The sequence below is a fragment of the Manis pentadactyla genome, chromosome 14 (genome assembly GCF_030020395.1).
Source record: "Manis pentadactyla isolate mManPen7 chromosome 14, mManPen7.hap1, whole genome shotgun sequence".
NCBI lineage: Eukaryota > Metazoa > Chordata > Mammalia > Pholidota > Manidae > Manis > Manis pentadactyla.
In genome coordinates, this window is record NC_080032.1 from 25,795,288 (window position 1) to 25,811,166 (window position 15,879).

The 15,879-nt window shown below is 53.9% G+C and overlaps 1 protein-coding gene across 3 annotated transcripts in view; it reads right to left on the bottom strand.

The window, feature by feature from the left end:
• The window catches only part of ADGRD1 (adhesion G protein-coupled receptor D1), a 116,581-nt gene that overhangs the window by 24,016 nt on the left and 76,686 nt on the right, over positions 1–15,879 (bottom strand). For all 3 annotated transcript variants that reach the window (XM_036921841.2, XM_036921844.2, XM_036921840.2), the window contains 2 exons: positions 10,770–10,843; positions 8,194–8,317 (listed from right to left, as the gene is read on the bottom strand). In XM_036921841.2, coding sequence (XP_036777736.2) covers positions 8,194–8,317; positions 10,770–10,843 — 198 coding nt within the window. The remainder of the gene's footprint in view (positions 1–8,193; positions 8,318–10,769; positions 10,844–15,879) is intronic.

The window sequence follows — 15,879 nt, forward strand, 5'->3', positions numbered from 1 at the left end:
GCTGGGGTCCAAGTTCTGGTGGGTCTGCCTCCCATTCAAGGCAGCTCTTCCTGTAGCTGAGCCCACATCTTCCTTCACCTGTGGGCAGCCCAGGCTTGGCAAATGTCTGGGCTTAACCAGCTGTAGCTTTTGCCAGCAACCCACCACCAGCCCTGAATCCAGGCGGCAGGTGCACTCACATCCCAATAGCGGAAATGAGTCAGCAGCCTCAGGAACAGGAGAACGAGCCTCTGTCGGGGCCAGGACTGGCACACCACGTAGGCCCTTCCTGGGATGCACAAAGACTTGGCTCCAATGTCTTTTAAAAACATGTCAGTGACTTGCCTTCATCAGCCACGTTCCTGTTAAAGGACCCAGCTGGGGCACCTTCACCCCTGGCCCCCAGACCACCACCCCTCAGCACACGGCTGTGCTCAGCCTGGTGCCCTCTGGTAAAACAGAAGTCACATCAGCCTTTCCAAGAGTGGAAACTTAATCAGGGAAGTATTCACAAAGGGGAGGGGGGCCTGGGATGTTCAGGGAGGAGGCCACCTGGGCCTTTTTTTGTCACAGAAAGCCCCCTCCCCTGTGGAGGGCAGGGTCCCGAGCCCGTGGTCCCCAGTAGGAACTGGAGGCTGCACAGCGTGGCCCCTGCTGGGAAGCCCCTGTGGCGAGGTGGGCAGGGAGGGCCCAGCCCCAACCCCCTTCTGTCTCATCTCCTGCCAGAGACCCAGCTGACCAGGGCCTAGGATGCATGCCTGCAGAGCCCTCTGCCCTCTGCCCTCTGCACTGTGCATGCTCCCACATGCCACACCATCTTCACAAACAGAATCCACGGGTGTCCTGTCACGCTGGACAACCCCTCGCTCCTTACCTGGGTTAAGGCAGAGGCAGCTTTTCAGAGGTGGCCTCACCTTTCCACCCTAGCTTCCACCACAGTGCAGATTCATAATGCCTCTGACAAAAATGTGGAACTTGCAACGTAGCTGGATCTCAGCACGCCTCCATCCCTAAGCTTGGCTTCCAGCCCAGAGCTGAGCACCCTGACCCCATGCCAGGCCCTGGCCTCCGTGTCCTGCAGAGGCTGGGCCTGCACCCAACGCTGCCCTTGGACCCTCTCAGGGGGAGACAACCCTGCCCCACCCCAGCTCATTGCCCTGTGACCCCATTGCTGTGCGCCATCCTCACCCAAGCCCAAGGAACGAGATCTCTGTTTTGAGCCTGGAGATGGAACCCTGCTGTCAGCTTCCTCTGCAGAGCAGCTAAAGTCTGCCTTCCACCCCAGCTCCAGGGCAGCACTTCTGGAAGATTCCAGAATAAATAAAGCAATGGCTACTTTTCCTCTAAAGTAGCAGACTGGGTCTGGCTAGGGGAGGGGATACTGACCCCCATGGTGAGTCACTGTCTCCAGGACCCAGGGGAGGGCTGGTGGAAAAGCCCGCTCCCAACAGCACCCAGAGCGCTGCTGTGCGCCCCCGATGATCTGATCCACCTCCCAGGCCTGCTTCCACAGGCCCTGGGTGAGCTGGGCCCCGCCTGCCTGCACGGGGCTCTGAGGGGCAGGTGGGATGGCAGGCAGCTGACCTGTCTCAGAGCTCAGCCAGCACACCCATCCCAGAGAGGCAGCAAGGCCGCGGTGCAGGGAAGGGCCTTGGGAGCCAGGGATGAGCGACAGTGGGAGAGAGAAGGGAGGAGAGAGCGAGGGGTAGGAGTGAGATGGGAGGGGGAGGGAGAGGGAGGGGTTAGGACTCCAGCCTGGATGCTTGGAGCTCAGTACTCAGGCCGGGTACTCAGAGCTCAGTTCTCAGGGCTGGGAGGCAGTTGACCCCACCACAGCCACCTCACCCATGTCACAGATGGGGAAGCTGAGATCAGAGTGGGCACTTGCCCAAGGCCATGCCGGGTGTCCGGGAGGGACTCCCAGCGTCTGACTGACCAGGAGGCAGAGCGGGGCTGTTGCTGAAGGGGACAGAGCTGCACACAGAAGGTGCTCGTCAGAAGATGCCTGAGTAAGGAGACCCCTGAGGCAGGAACCTGTCTCCCGCCGGAGAGTCATACCCTCTGCCAGCTCGATTCAAAGTCTGTTCATTATATGCCCACCGGGACCACAGATACAGCCCGAGGGCAGGCATGTCAGCAGCCCTTGTACTACCTTGTAGCCAGGCCCCCACCTGGCAGGCTTTATGGCCACCAGCCCAGAGTGGACATGGGCCCTGAGGGGTTGGGGTGCTGCCAGACCCCACCAGCAGCTCTAGCCTCAGGGGGCATGCTCTGCCCCAGCGCTGCCCTTCCTTCCCTCCCTGTGACCAGATTTAGAAATGCTCAGAAAAACCTAGAGTTTCCTTCAGGACATGGGTGCCTCTGAGTCAGAGACCACAAACTCAAAGCCTCCCAAGAGGCACTTGGGCACATCCATGAGGCCAGCTGGGAGCCTGCACACATAATCAGCAAGTGGGACTAGTGTTCTGGTAAGAAATATCCTTATCTTCCCTGTTTTCCAAGTCTGTCTTATAAGGTATGTCATTTTTCTGCCCTAGGAAAGAGGCGGAAACATGCTACTGCTTCCCTGAGAGCAGAACAGCAAAGCAGAGACCTGACAGTGGCAGCTGGGCCCTGCTGGAGGGAGGCAGTAGGGAGCGGCGGGGACTGTGGTGAGCGAGCGCACACCCAGCCTTTGGGAGCAGTGGCTGCTGGGTCCAGGAATGGACACTCCGCTTGGCCAGACACCCCCCTTTTTTTTTTAAGAAAGCCACAAATCCAAAATCTCAAACAATGTATCTGAGTTCTGAAATACTGACAAACAAACTAAATGAAAACATGTCCACTGGCCAAAGTCAGAACACAGTTTGTGACTCTAAATGGCTCCTTCCCTGAATGCCAGGCCACTTTGCCCCCAGGCTCCCTGCGTGGTCTGTGCCTGATGGCAAACCCAGGGTGTTCCTGTCCTGGCACAGTGTCCTGCCCCTCAGAGGGCAGAGGCCCATGTCCAGGCTGCCCCCAGGGGACCCGCTGGAGGAGCCGAGGGGCAGGCAGGGGGCCTTGAGGAGTGGTGCGGGGGAGTGACCGGTGTGGAGGGCCAGGTGCCCACAGGAAGTAGGAGCCGCACGGTGTGGGCCTCTGGTGCTCTGCTGGCTCAGGGGCCATGCCTGCCACCACTGTCCTGTGGCACTGCCCACCCCACCGGTGCAGCCTTGGTGGGACCATGTTTTGGCAGAGCTTTCATTAGACAACCAGAGGGTCACCCTGGAACCTTGGGTGAGGGTCCCAGGAACAGGTGGGGCTGAACTATCCCTAAGGCCTCTGTAGTGTCAGCTCCCAGAGCCTCTTGTCCTCTCACCTTCTCACATCCTGACTGTACCCATCCCCTCTTCAAATTCTGGTTATAAGTCCACCACTGGGGTTACTACTGCTTCAACAGGAAATCCGGTGTTACACACCTGACCCCTTCCAGGGATCCTGCCCGCCCGCCCAAGGCAGCATCTCACCAGGATCTCTCTTCCTCCCTCCCCGGCGCCCCCTGTGGGCCAGTCCTTAGAGACGCCCATCTACCTGCACTTGCACACCGGGTGAACAGGTCCAGTGCTCAGCCAGTTGTGCCAGCAGGTGTCAGGGTCATGGGTCAAGCCAGTGTGCACTTGGCATCTGGCGTCCAGGGCAGATGCTTGCTTACTTCCCTGAGCTCCTCGCCCCGGGGAACTGGCTTACTGTGCATGCACTTGATCATACCACACATACGAGGCCTCAGCTGTGCTGGCTGTCAGCCACATTAAGCCACTGAGTGTCAGGAAACAGCCAAGAGTGAGACGTGTTCTCGAAAACCCCACACTCAGGAGAAGATCTTAGAAACCGCCTCTTCAAGTTGCTAATTTCCTTATTCAATTATTTTATATAATTTTGCACAAATGCACATCATACCGGTGGGGGTCTGAGTCCAGACCCTCCTGACCCTCCTTTGGCTCTCCTCCTGCCTCCTGCCCCCGCTGGACCCACACTGCCCTCCAACCCTGCTAACAGCCCAGAATGCACTTTCTACCCTTCCTTCTAATAACATTGCTAGACTGAATCCACATACGTGAACATATGCATGCACACACACATCTGCCACTGCCTTATAAAAATGAGCTATTTATAGTCTATTCTGCATCTTGACCTTTTCACATAATGATACCTTGGAGATCCCTCCAAATCAGGTGGCATAATTGTAATTCATTCTTTAATAATGGCATATCATTTTTTTATTTGATCAAGAGATACTAACATGGAGGTGCGTAATCTTCCTTGGCATTGATGTATCAGAATTTACATAACCATTAGTGTTATGTTCACCAATGTTTCCATTATTCTGTTATTTATTTCCACTACAAATAAGGTTGGAACTATTATTTTACCTTATTCTGACACATTAGCTTGCTCTCTTTCTCAGGGGCTTACTGGTAAGCCACAGGGTGTGTTCTGGAACCTGCTCGTCCCAGGGGCCCACCCTCCTGTGCTCCGGTCGACCTCCCTGTTTGGGTCGCAGCAGCTTTACAGGGTGCTCTGACCTGTATCTGGGCAAGCCCCTGTTTCTACCCTTTTCCTTAATTTTCTTAGCCACTCTTAGAACTTATTTTTCCAAATTAACTTTAAGATAATTTGATCCAATACAAAAAAAATTAATTTCTTGGGGTCCCCACTCACTAATGGTAAAGTAACAGAAAAAGAATTTAAGGGAGCAGCCCAGCTGGCTCAGCTAGCGAGGGACTTGGACCGAGATCTACAGGCACCAGGGCAAGGGCTCCTTCCCCTGGCTCGAAACACACTTACACAGGGAAATTAGAAGCCCCAGATGTGTTTGTGATTCACATTTAAAACAGTGACCACGCGTGGAGAAGGTATAAGCTGGTGCAGGACCCCCAGGCAAGGAGGCAGCACCTTTCAGAATTTAAGTGCCTGTGCTCCATGCCCTCTGCCCACAGAGTCACCTGCCAGGAACTCATCCCAGAGAAGCACATGCAGTTAGTGCTTGTGGGATCGGCTGGAGACCTACAGCCGGCTCAGGGCCTGTCGGCAGGTGACTGGACAAGCATCCCAGAGCCGGGCTCCTAATGGCTGGTGAGCTGCAGGCAGGACAAGAGTGAGGCAGAGGTGTGGGTGTGCAGGGGGACACACCATAGGCCAGGGTGTGGGTGCAGGATGCGGCACAAGGCCGGTTCACAGGGCTGCCCTGAGTGAGGGACACACACCCACGTTTGGAGACGAGAACATTTCCAGAAGGAGACCTAAGACCTCGGCAACGGGAGTGGAGTTAGGAGACCAGGAGATGGTGGGAGACGGACTTTGCACTCCTGGACTTTACAAAACATATGCATCTATGAGATATAATATTAACTACAAATATTTCTAATACAAGAATGTAAGGACAGATTAAGCCAGCCAGTCAGTGGGGTGACAGGTGCTCCGGAGCAGGGGGCCCCTGGGAAGCAGCCAATGGGGGCTGCACTGGGGCCCTGGATATTGACTCTAGGATCAGAGCCGGCTGAGGGGGGAAGGACTGCTTCCCATTCACCTTGGCAGGAGCAGAGGCTGGCGCAGCCCATCCCTTGTTCCCATTGGCCCCTGGAGTCCTCGGGTTGGCAGAGTCCCTGACTGCTGATGAGCAGGCCAGTGCCCAAGGCACTCCCCAGGAGCCTGGGGATCCTTCCCAGCTGCACCCCCTCTGTCCTGGGCACCACTCAGGGGACCCTGTGTGAACAGGACATCCACAGCAGAGCCACACATGCAGGGAGAAGGGCCTGTGGGGGCAGCTGGGCCAGGGAGGAGGGTGGGCACAGGAGGGGCACAGGCAGGCATGGGTTCCCAGGAGGGACCTGGGCTGGGAGCCCATGGCCTGGGGGCAGAGCTCAGGACATGGCTTGGTGTTCAGGACTGAAGGCCATTCATGCTGTTTCCACTCTGAATGTGCTACAGATCTGGAATCCCCTGTGCTAACTGCCTTAATTTTTTAAATGTTCCTGAAAATGCTCATTTTTAGCATGGATAATTTTAAACCATTTCAAATCAACCTTTCTTGGCAATGAGTGGATGTCATTTGCTTCCACAAAGACACCCACAGACAGTCTAAATCTGGTGTCACCTACATGGAGCAGTGACAGGTTTGTCATCATAAATGCTCTGTGACTCGGTTTTTTAGCTTCCTGGACTGCGCTGCCTCCCTGACCGACCAGGACTCACAAACTGACCTCCTGCTGAACGTCCGCACCCGCCACCGCGCCTGCTGCGCTGCAGACCCTCCCGGGTGGCAGAGGATAGATAGTATTTCGTTCTCCACATGTAAAGGATGTCCTGCCCGCAGCCACCCAGGACGGCAGCCTGAGTTGGGGATTTGAGGGCAGAGTTCAAGTCCAGGCTTTGCCCCCTAAGGTGACTTTAGGGAAGTCCCCACCTGCCACCCTCCTCTGTAACGGTGCTGACCACAGCCCCGACTCACACAGCAAGGACCCAAGGAGAGAACAGGCTCCAGCAAGAGCACCTTCCCTTTGGTGCAGCACTGTCACCAGCGCCACCTCTCCCTGCCACCCCCACATTATTTTCACCGTCTCCCTCTGGCCACAGGCAGAGCATACTTTCCTAGGCGGCGTGTCTGTCCCCAGGGACAGGCTTAGACACACGTGGTGGGAGTTTCCCCCTGCTGTGTTCCCAGGGCCCAGAGGAATGCCCAAAAAGCCAAGGGTCTTCCCCGGAAAGCAATCATTCACTGTTGAGTGAGTGAGTGAGCACTGGACTGCCCCCAACCCTGGGCCTCATTTTCTCCACTTGCAAAGGATGGGACCTGGCCACTCAGACATGTGTTTTGTGTGGTGGCAGCTTTGTGCATTTCTGCTGCTGCAGCTCAGGTGAGTGGCTGGACTCCCACAGGACCCCAAGATGGAATCTGAATGAGCCACATGGGCCGAAGCCCTGGCAAGGGGGGAAAGAGCAGGTGATGTGGAGAAAAGATGGAGGCTTGGGCGCTCCCAGCCCATGTGAATCACACCCCACCAAACAAAATGTAGACAGCTGTACACTCATCAAAGGATTGCTGATACACAAAGTATGTAGTCCCTGGACTGCAGGACCCAACAGAATGGAGTCTGCTAACACACAGGCAGGCCCGTGTGGTGGACGTGCCGAGGGCAGGCAGGCCCTGTAACAGGAGGTGGGTTTGCCACTGGAGAGCAGGCCATGACAGGGAGCGGCATCCTTAGCCCCACACGTCGCCCGTGCAGCCTCCTCTCTGCGGTCATGCATTTGGGGGCCTCAACAAGCCAGGGCCGGTGTGCTGAGCAGGGGGAGTGCACAGCTCTGCAGAAGGAGGGGCCTCTGCTCAGCTGCGCCTCGGTGTCCTGAGGAAGAACTTGGCTCCAGCATGGAGCTCCCCAGGAGACGCCTAGGACCCGCTGTTTCTCTGCCCCCATCACAGACATTCAATTTCCCCTGGGGACCTAGAAGCCAAGGAAGTCATTCACACAGGTGTCAGGGACTGATAATAGTTCAGGGAGCCAGTCAGGGCCGGCTGCACTTAGGAGGACCCCTTTTTTTTCTCTTCCAAGCTATGGTCACCTTAAACCAAAGAAATGAATCTCTAGCACTTAGGACCGACCAGGGAGCCCAGCAGGAGACAACGATGAAACATTCTGAAGCAGAGAAACCCAACCAGGAGGGGCCTCCCCTTACTTCCCCTGAGGCTCCAGGGAGGATGCCAGGACCCTGTTTGGAGGACAGGTGAAAACCCCTTCTCTAGGACTTGCTAACTCTGGAGCTAGAATCTAGGTGCCTCAGACACAGCTCCAGCATCCGCCACACAGCCCAGAATCTCCTGTCTTATTGGCAGAAATGCTCAGAGGACATGGTGCAGCCACCTGTGTGTCACTGAGTGACATCTCTCTGGACATTCCCACCCACTGGTTATGGCAAAGATAGGTTACAGGCTGGACTGGGTACCCACGCCCCCGCCATGCAAGGGTTTTACAGCACAGTGACCAAGGCAGAAAGTCCCAACAGACTGCCTTCCTGTCTGCACCAGGTCCTCGAGGAAGGACCCAGGGTCTGCATAGATGCTGCCTGACATAACCTGAAACAAAAGTACTTTTTGCCAAAGAAGCAGAGCCCCATGAACAGCACCCCAGGGCCTTCCTGAGAACGGAGGGCTCCCGTCTGCTTTGCCTGCAGTCCGGGGCCCTTGGGCCTGGCTCTTACCTCCAATGGGACCACCTGCATGAGGATGGCGAAGTTGGTGAGGTGAGTACAGCGGCAGACAGAGTAGCTGAGGTTCCCTGCTATGAGCGCACAGCCCCGGTCCGACCAGACCCCTTCTCCGGAGCTGAGGGCACAGGAGGAGTATTCAGTGGAAGCAACAGCCCACCAGGGCCAGTGCACGGGGAGTGTCAAACCCACCAGGCTGACAAGAGGGGATGAGTCAGGCTACGGGAGATGAAGAGGAAGGCCATGTCTCCTCTTAGGCATGACACATGTGCAAGTCCTGCAACCCAGCAATCTTGCTTCCAGACAATTTTAAGCTGGATGCACAGGGGACGCATCCAGGGGTGTTCCCTGAGTGACGGTGATGCTAGAGAATATGAGTGACCCAGTGTCCCCTGTGGGGAGGTGGGTAAATATACTGGGTGCAAGTATGACATATGACACAGTGTGATACAATGCTACCCATCAGGCAGGGGAAGGGGTAGGTGGCTGGGTAGAACACAAAGACTCATGTGCCATGTACCATGTGCAATGAGACAGTGATGGAGCATGAAACCAGACAAGCAGATCTACTGCCCATAAAACACTGGCTGCCCCCCGGGAGAGGGGCAGAGCTCAGGGCAAGATGACCAAGTCAGGATGCTTGCTTTTTGCTCTTTTGACAAATAATGTACCGATTTATTGCTTGTATCATTTTGTAAAGTATAAACCTGGACAAAAATGACGTGAAGGCATTACACTGAGAAGCGAACTGAGGCTAAATCTCACGGTGAGAATATCCATGTCTTCCATGTATCTCTGCATATTTCCAAATTCCAGAAACGATGTTTAAATGGCTTTTCATTTAAACTTCCCAGAAGCTGCAACTTTGAGTTATCAGCCAAGATACATTTTTGTTTCAGCCAAAGGCAAGGGCCCTTGGGGAGGCTCTTATGAAGTTGAAGAAATTAAAAGGTTTCTCTTTGCCTTCTGCTCACTTTGAACTGCAATGTCAGCGGTGAATGTAGATAAGAAATGTGGCCAACGGCAGGGTGATGATGAACACCTGGGCTGCACCGTACACACTGCTCTGTGGATGAAGCACCACAGGCCACACAGCTATGTGCACCCCAAGGCAGGATGTGTGCTGTGAGAACGGGGGCCCGCGGGTGGGCACGGGAAGGGTCGTCTGGAGGTGACTTGGGGTGGGCGTTGAGCATGGGTTTGGCGGCTGTGGAGGGGGTTTCATGAGGAGTGGGCTGCTCTCCTCAGGGAGTGGGGGGCATTTAGCAGAGACCAGAGAGCACAGCCAGGGTGGCTTGAACCTATCCGTTCCCAGGAGTGAGGCCGCACTGATATGGGTCAAATCCCTGTCCCCCACCGCACCGCTTGTTTCTGTCTAATTTTCCCAGGACCTCGAGGAGAGCCAGCAACATGGGCTGTTGTGTTTATACAGCACCTTTGTCCTTTCCTGAATGCATGAATGCCATACTACTAGAGGGTGACCGACAGCAAGCAGGCATTGGAGCAGGTGAACACGGTCACAGAGATGACCCCTCTTACTCACAGTGACAGAGAATTAGAACCCATGAGGGTCATGTTTTCCCAAACAGAGCCAAGAAGGTGTGCTGGTGCCTTCATTCGCCAGGGAGCTGAGTCCTAAATGGCAATACCTCTGAGTGGATGTGAAGGACCCACTTCCGGCTTGTGCACAAGGAAGCCTGCCATGAAAGCCGGGCCAACTAACGTCGAATAATGGTATGAACGGGCATAACCCTGTGACCCAGGGAGTGAGCACCCAAGCAGAAAAGTGTTTGCTCACCTGCATAAATTATAATATGATAAAATGTCATACCACCGTTAAGAGAGACGCAGGTGGGACACAAAAACAGAGGGTGGTGGAATGATGCAAGAAACGTGGAACTAACAATGCCACATATTCTGTTTGAATGTAAATATAAATCTTACATAAATTATTGAGAAAACACACACATGTCCACTGTGGCTACTGGTGGCAGGGGAGGTCAGGATAAGAGGTGTAAAGTCTGAGGGGATGTTTGTTTCATATATGCCTTTCCTCCTGAGGTACCCATGGGAAGTGCGGGGTGCAGGTAAGAGGCCCTGGGTCCGCATGGGCTGGCACAGACCTCAGTTTCCACAGGGCTGACAGTCAGCATGCTCCAGTGTGGCCATCATGGATTTAAAATGTTAAAACATTGACATGGCCGCCAGAGGATGGCTGCTTGCCCAGCCCTGCCCCAGGACCCCCAGGACAGTGGCTAACTTCCTGCACAGCCACGGTTCCTCTGCTGAGCTGGTGAGGGAGCTAGAGATCACCCAGGGCTTTAGAGACCCTGTGCTACAACCCTAATGCAGCCTGGAGGGGACCTCACCCAGCATCTGCTCTGGATCCTGCCTATGTCCCAAGTTGTCACCAGTATTGGCAACCATGCTGCCTCCAGAAATGGGTGACCTGGAGTGTAACCCAGGCTGGCGTGTGATGGAGCATGGCCTGGACACCTCCCACCCATCTGGCAACACCCTCCTCATTTCCCTCCCCCACCCCCACTGGCAGCCTCCTGCCCAGATGGTACCTGAAGTCCAGGAAGGCACAGTACAGGAGGGTCCGGCTGCTTGCATTGGAGGCCTTGCTGTACTGCTGGCCAGTCTGAAATGAAAGAGCAGATATGCTTCATGACACAGTTCCCAACATTGGCGTGAGAGCCCCACCCTGGCCCACCAGCCACTGACTTTCCACTGCATCCATCATGGTCAGAGGGGCCGTGGCATCCACCAGAGCTCCTGCCCCAGGGCCTTTGCACCTGCTGTGTCCTCCTTTGCTCTTCCACATGGCACCCTCCTCACTTCCCTCTCCACAGTCCCTGCTACATGTTAACTCCTCAGAGAGGCTTTCCCTGCCTGGTCAGAGCAACACCCAGTCCTGCTTTCCCTGCAGCTTCCTCTACTTTTTCCTAACATTGACCAGCACACACAGGTCACATATTTGCTTATTTATTTGTTTGCTGGCTTTCCCTCTGAAACATGCACAGTGAGCCTCTGTCCTGTTACTGCTGTGCCAAGCACCTAGCCCTCTGCCTGGCATACAGCAGGTACTTACTACATGTTGGCTGCATGAGTAAACAAAGAAACAAACACACGACCAGACCAGTCAGTGACCTTGTTCCCAGGAGAGAGAGAGAAAAGGTAGAGCCTGGCCCCCAAGAGAGACGCTGCTCCGCTAATGGCTCCTCCTCGGGGAGGCCTGTCCTGGCCACCACTACCTCCCTTGACCTGTTTCCTTTCTTCCACTGCACTCAACACTAGCGAGACATCCTTAGTTATGTTAGCCACTTTATCACTGTGTCCATCAGAATCAGAGTGGGACCCTGCCAGCGAATGCTGAGCCCAGCTGTGGCTGGCACACATAGGCTGCTCACAGGCACATGCTGTGTGAGTTACTGGAGACACGCGTTTGCAGGCAGGCGGGAGTGATTCCTGGCTTCCAGGAGGACAGTGAGCCAGAGGACAGTGAGCCAGAGGACAGTGGGTAGTCCCCTCTGAGAGCGCGCGTGGCCCCCGGCCCCCCGTGGGTGCCCCTTCCCACATTCACTGCGGACTATGGTTTTCCAAGTGTGGCTACAGGCAGCCTCCATGGCACCCAGGAACCTGGATCCTAGGGCCCCACCACAGAATCAGAAACCAGGGATCAGGGCCAGACCCCTGGGTGTCCATAAGCCCTTCACATGGTTCACGTGCATCTGAGACCCATGGAAAGCTAGGAAGACACGTCTCCCTCTCTCCCTCTAAACTGTTTTAGCTGCTCAGACAGAGCCCTGCAGCTGCCTAGGAACACAGTAAGTTAACAGCAGGAGAACATGACATGAAAAACCACATCAAAAATACAAATAAGAACCCACACCTGGGGGCCCCGCCTCAGCCCTCCAGGACAGCTGTGAAGGGCCATTTTTAACAAAGTATGTGCGTGTCCCTTGTGCATGTGAAGGAGAGGCTTAAAGCAAGCTGAGTTAGAGGGGGCAGTGCAAATAGGCTGAGCCCGCCTCTGAGGCAGCAGGCTTCCCAGAAAGAGCCCTGCTCTCCTGGCCTCCAGCTGACCTGCCAGTCAGACCCTCGACAGTAGTCCCAGATCTCTGCAAGAGGCATTGAACTCAGCCACAGCTGTGGCCAGCCAAGCACATGTGTGGTCGGGAGGGTGCAGGGGCAGACAGAGTTCACTCGGCCCTGGACCAGGATCACACCCTAAATCCGGAAACTCCTGTCCTTTGAAGTCTGAGGCTCCTCTGGCTCAGCTCCTGGAGTGGAAAGGCAGACGGCCTCCTAATACATGTGGGGTTTGCAACAGTCCGCTGCGGAGGTCCTCAGCTGGGCTCCAACAAGCAGGGAGGCCTAGAAAGTTCCCCAAGGCATGATCTGGAACTGGAGCTGTCGGCATGTGGTGGGGTGGGGAGGGTGGTGCTGACAGAGTGGGAAGGTGAATCGTCTCTGTCACTTTCCTGGAGAAATGCAGGAGGTGTCTGTGGCCTGTTGGCCTCCCTGGTGCCTGGGTGGCATGCAAAAACCATTCTGTGAGTCACCTGGTGGCCAGCACTAGGAAATGGTGTGTCCTCATCAGGGGAGGAGGAAGCAACATTCACCTCGAAGCCCTCCTGATCCAGAAGCCAGGGACCCCACAGATCTCTGTGGTCCATACGGCTGACCTCCAAGGAGTGCTGGACCTGCTCAAATTCACGTGCCCCATCACTGCAGGGCCCCATGGGCCCCCAGGAGCATCTTCTGTGCTGTGACTTCCTCCAACAACCCAAAGGGTTTTCCATTTGGGGAGAAGCACATGCGAGTAATCAAGTGTTTACTGCCTGCTGCTCATCCCTGAGGTACAGAAAGGGTGCACATCACGAGGAAGAAAATCCACCAATAACAGCCATTAATGTCCTCGCTCAGAAATGTGCTTGCTTTTTATTCAAGTAGATGGTTTTTCCTATAAATAAACTGGGAAGACACTGGCTTATCACTGCCCCAAGCAAACATGTAAATGCACCGTGGTCCTTCATTTGAACTCTGAGTACAGCAATGGAGGGTCAAAGTGCCCCCTTGCTGCCCTGTGGCCGGTGAGCACAGGGATCCTTGGCAGGTTGAGCAGTGCCTGTCTCCTGCCCTCCTGTCCGAGCTGGCTCCCCCACCACCAGCAAAAGCAATTCAATGAAGGAATGGTAGTTCTTCCAACAGATAGTGTTGGAGCAATCAGACATCCAGAGGCATAGATAGAGAAATAAACAACTCAGCGTAAATCTCATGCCATATATGAAAATTAATGGAAATGGATCCTACATTAAATATTAAACATAAAACTTTTAGGCGATAACACAGGAGAAAGTCTTCAGGACCTAGAGCTTAATGAAGAGTACTTAGCTATGGCATCAAAAACATAATCCATAAAATAGAAAAATCAGTAAATTGGACTTCATAAAAATGAAACATCCCAGCTCTGTGAACATTATCTACATGCTAAGAGGATAAAGAGACAACTGCAGACCTGGAGAAAAGGTGTACAAACCATGCATCTGACACAGGGGTCATCTCTAGGATACAGGAAGAATTCTCAAAACTCAACTGCAAAACCCATGAAGAATCCAGTGAGAAAATGGGCAAAGGACATAAAAAGACATTTTCACAGCAAAGGATGTACAGATGGCAAATAAGCACCAGAAAAGATTCTCAACATCACTAACCATTTAGGCAATTCAAATCAAGACCACACAAGAACTAAAATAAAACATAGTGCCTATACTGAGTGCTGCCAGCATGAGGAGAAACTAAATTGTTCACATATTGCTGGGGGGAATGTGAAAGGGGACAGCCGCTCTGGGAAACAGTTCGGGGTTTTTTTTTAAATATTAAAAACACCCTGTTACCCTGTAATTGCTCTTGGGCATGTACCCCAGAGAAGCATAAACTATATCCACACAAAAACCTGAACACGAGTGTTTACAGCACCTTATTTGTCATCGCCCAAACCTGGAAACACCCAAACCATTCTTCAGGGGTGAGCAGTTAACACCCTGCTTCCCCAGGGCCACGGGCCTGCTCAGCAACACAAAGGGACGAGCTACTGACACACATGCAGCGTGGATGGATCTCATGGGCGCTGGGTTGAGTGAAAGTCTCACAAGGTGACATACGGAACAACTGTCTGTAGGTACCACTCTCAGGACAGAATCCTAAAGATGTAAAAGAGATTGATGATGGCCAGGAGTCAGGGAAGGTGGAGGGCAGGAGGCGCAATAAGAGGGAGACGTTTTTGGTGGTAACCTGGCCGGTATCTTGGTTTCCGTGGTGGCTGCAGGAGTCTGCGCCTGTGCTAAGATGGCACAGAAGTGCACACACATTGTGCCAGGGTCGGTGTCCTGGTTCTGATGTCGCATATGGTCCCACCAACTGTACCCACCGGAGGGCTGGATGCAGGCCCATATGGCCCCTTCCTACTAAGTTTGAAACTTCCTGTGAATCTATCATTATTCCAAAATAAAAGATTTTAAAAAGAGTTAGACCAGCATCAGATCAATGGTAACCGGGCCAACTGTCCCGGCTGAAGGGAACACAGCTTGGACGGGGAGAAAAGCTCTTCACACGAAGCAGGGGTGTGGTCATTTGGGCTCATTCTCACCAGCTGAGCTCTCCACAGGGATGTGGAATCCACTGGCAAGCCCGCTAAGGGGACCACAGGTAACAGACTGCACTCTCAGCCTGAGACAATACCACCACCATCAGGATCATCCCCCCTCGTCCCCAGTGCCTTGAATCTCAGCTGTGTGTTTGCGTCACAAGTGAGAGTCCCAGACAACCCAGGCAGATCCACAGCCCACTGCCGGCCCCTAGGATGGACCAGCCTCACTTCCTCTGGGCCCTGGTTGCTGTAATGATGACGCACTTGCACCCTGAGGTGTGTCATTTGTTCTCAGAGTGAAGCACAGTGTGTGTGTGTGGTCTGGGCCAGGAGAAGGAGGCGGTCATTCCGTGGAGGGGCGGCCACCGCCCTCCACCCTGCATCAGATTCCATCTTCCGCCCACGTCTAAGTGGTCAGCTTTCCCCTCTGGGCCACCTTCCGGATGGTTTCCCTTCCTCTTGCTCACAGAATACTTGTAAATTAGTTTTCCCTAGACACCTGGCTCGACTTTTTCAAGATGTCCCACAAAGTTCATTTTAATGTTATCTGAACTGTGACAGCAGAAGAAAAAAGAGGCTAAACTTAAAATACAGCTTCCACGATGATCTGCTTGATCTTTCCCAGACAAATTCTCTACTTTGTCCCCATTTGCCTGCATCACCACTGAGCCAGGACTGCAGTGGGCCGGGCCTGCCTCACAGAGGTGATCCTGTAAAGGCAAGAGGAACCAGCAGAGCTCCCTCAGTCAATCATCCTAATCGCTTCCTGTCTCCAGTGCCACTTGGCTGGAAGTTTTCCTACAGCCAGAAAACCTTCCTGGATTACAAACTCAAGTAAAACCTCTAATGTACGTGTGAAAAACGGGTTTACGATCAAAACAGGCCAACACTGCCTATATGTGTATTGGTGAGCCTCCACGTGAAGGAAAATATATTGTTCTCATAACACAAACTACAGAGCAGAAATCACAATGCAAACTTTTAGGTTGGAGGATTTTCAGAGAATCAGCAAATTTCAACTACAG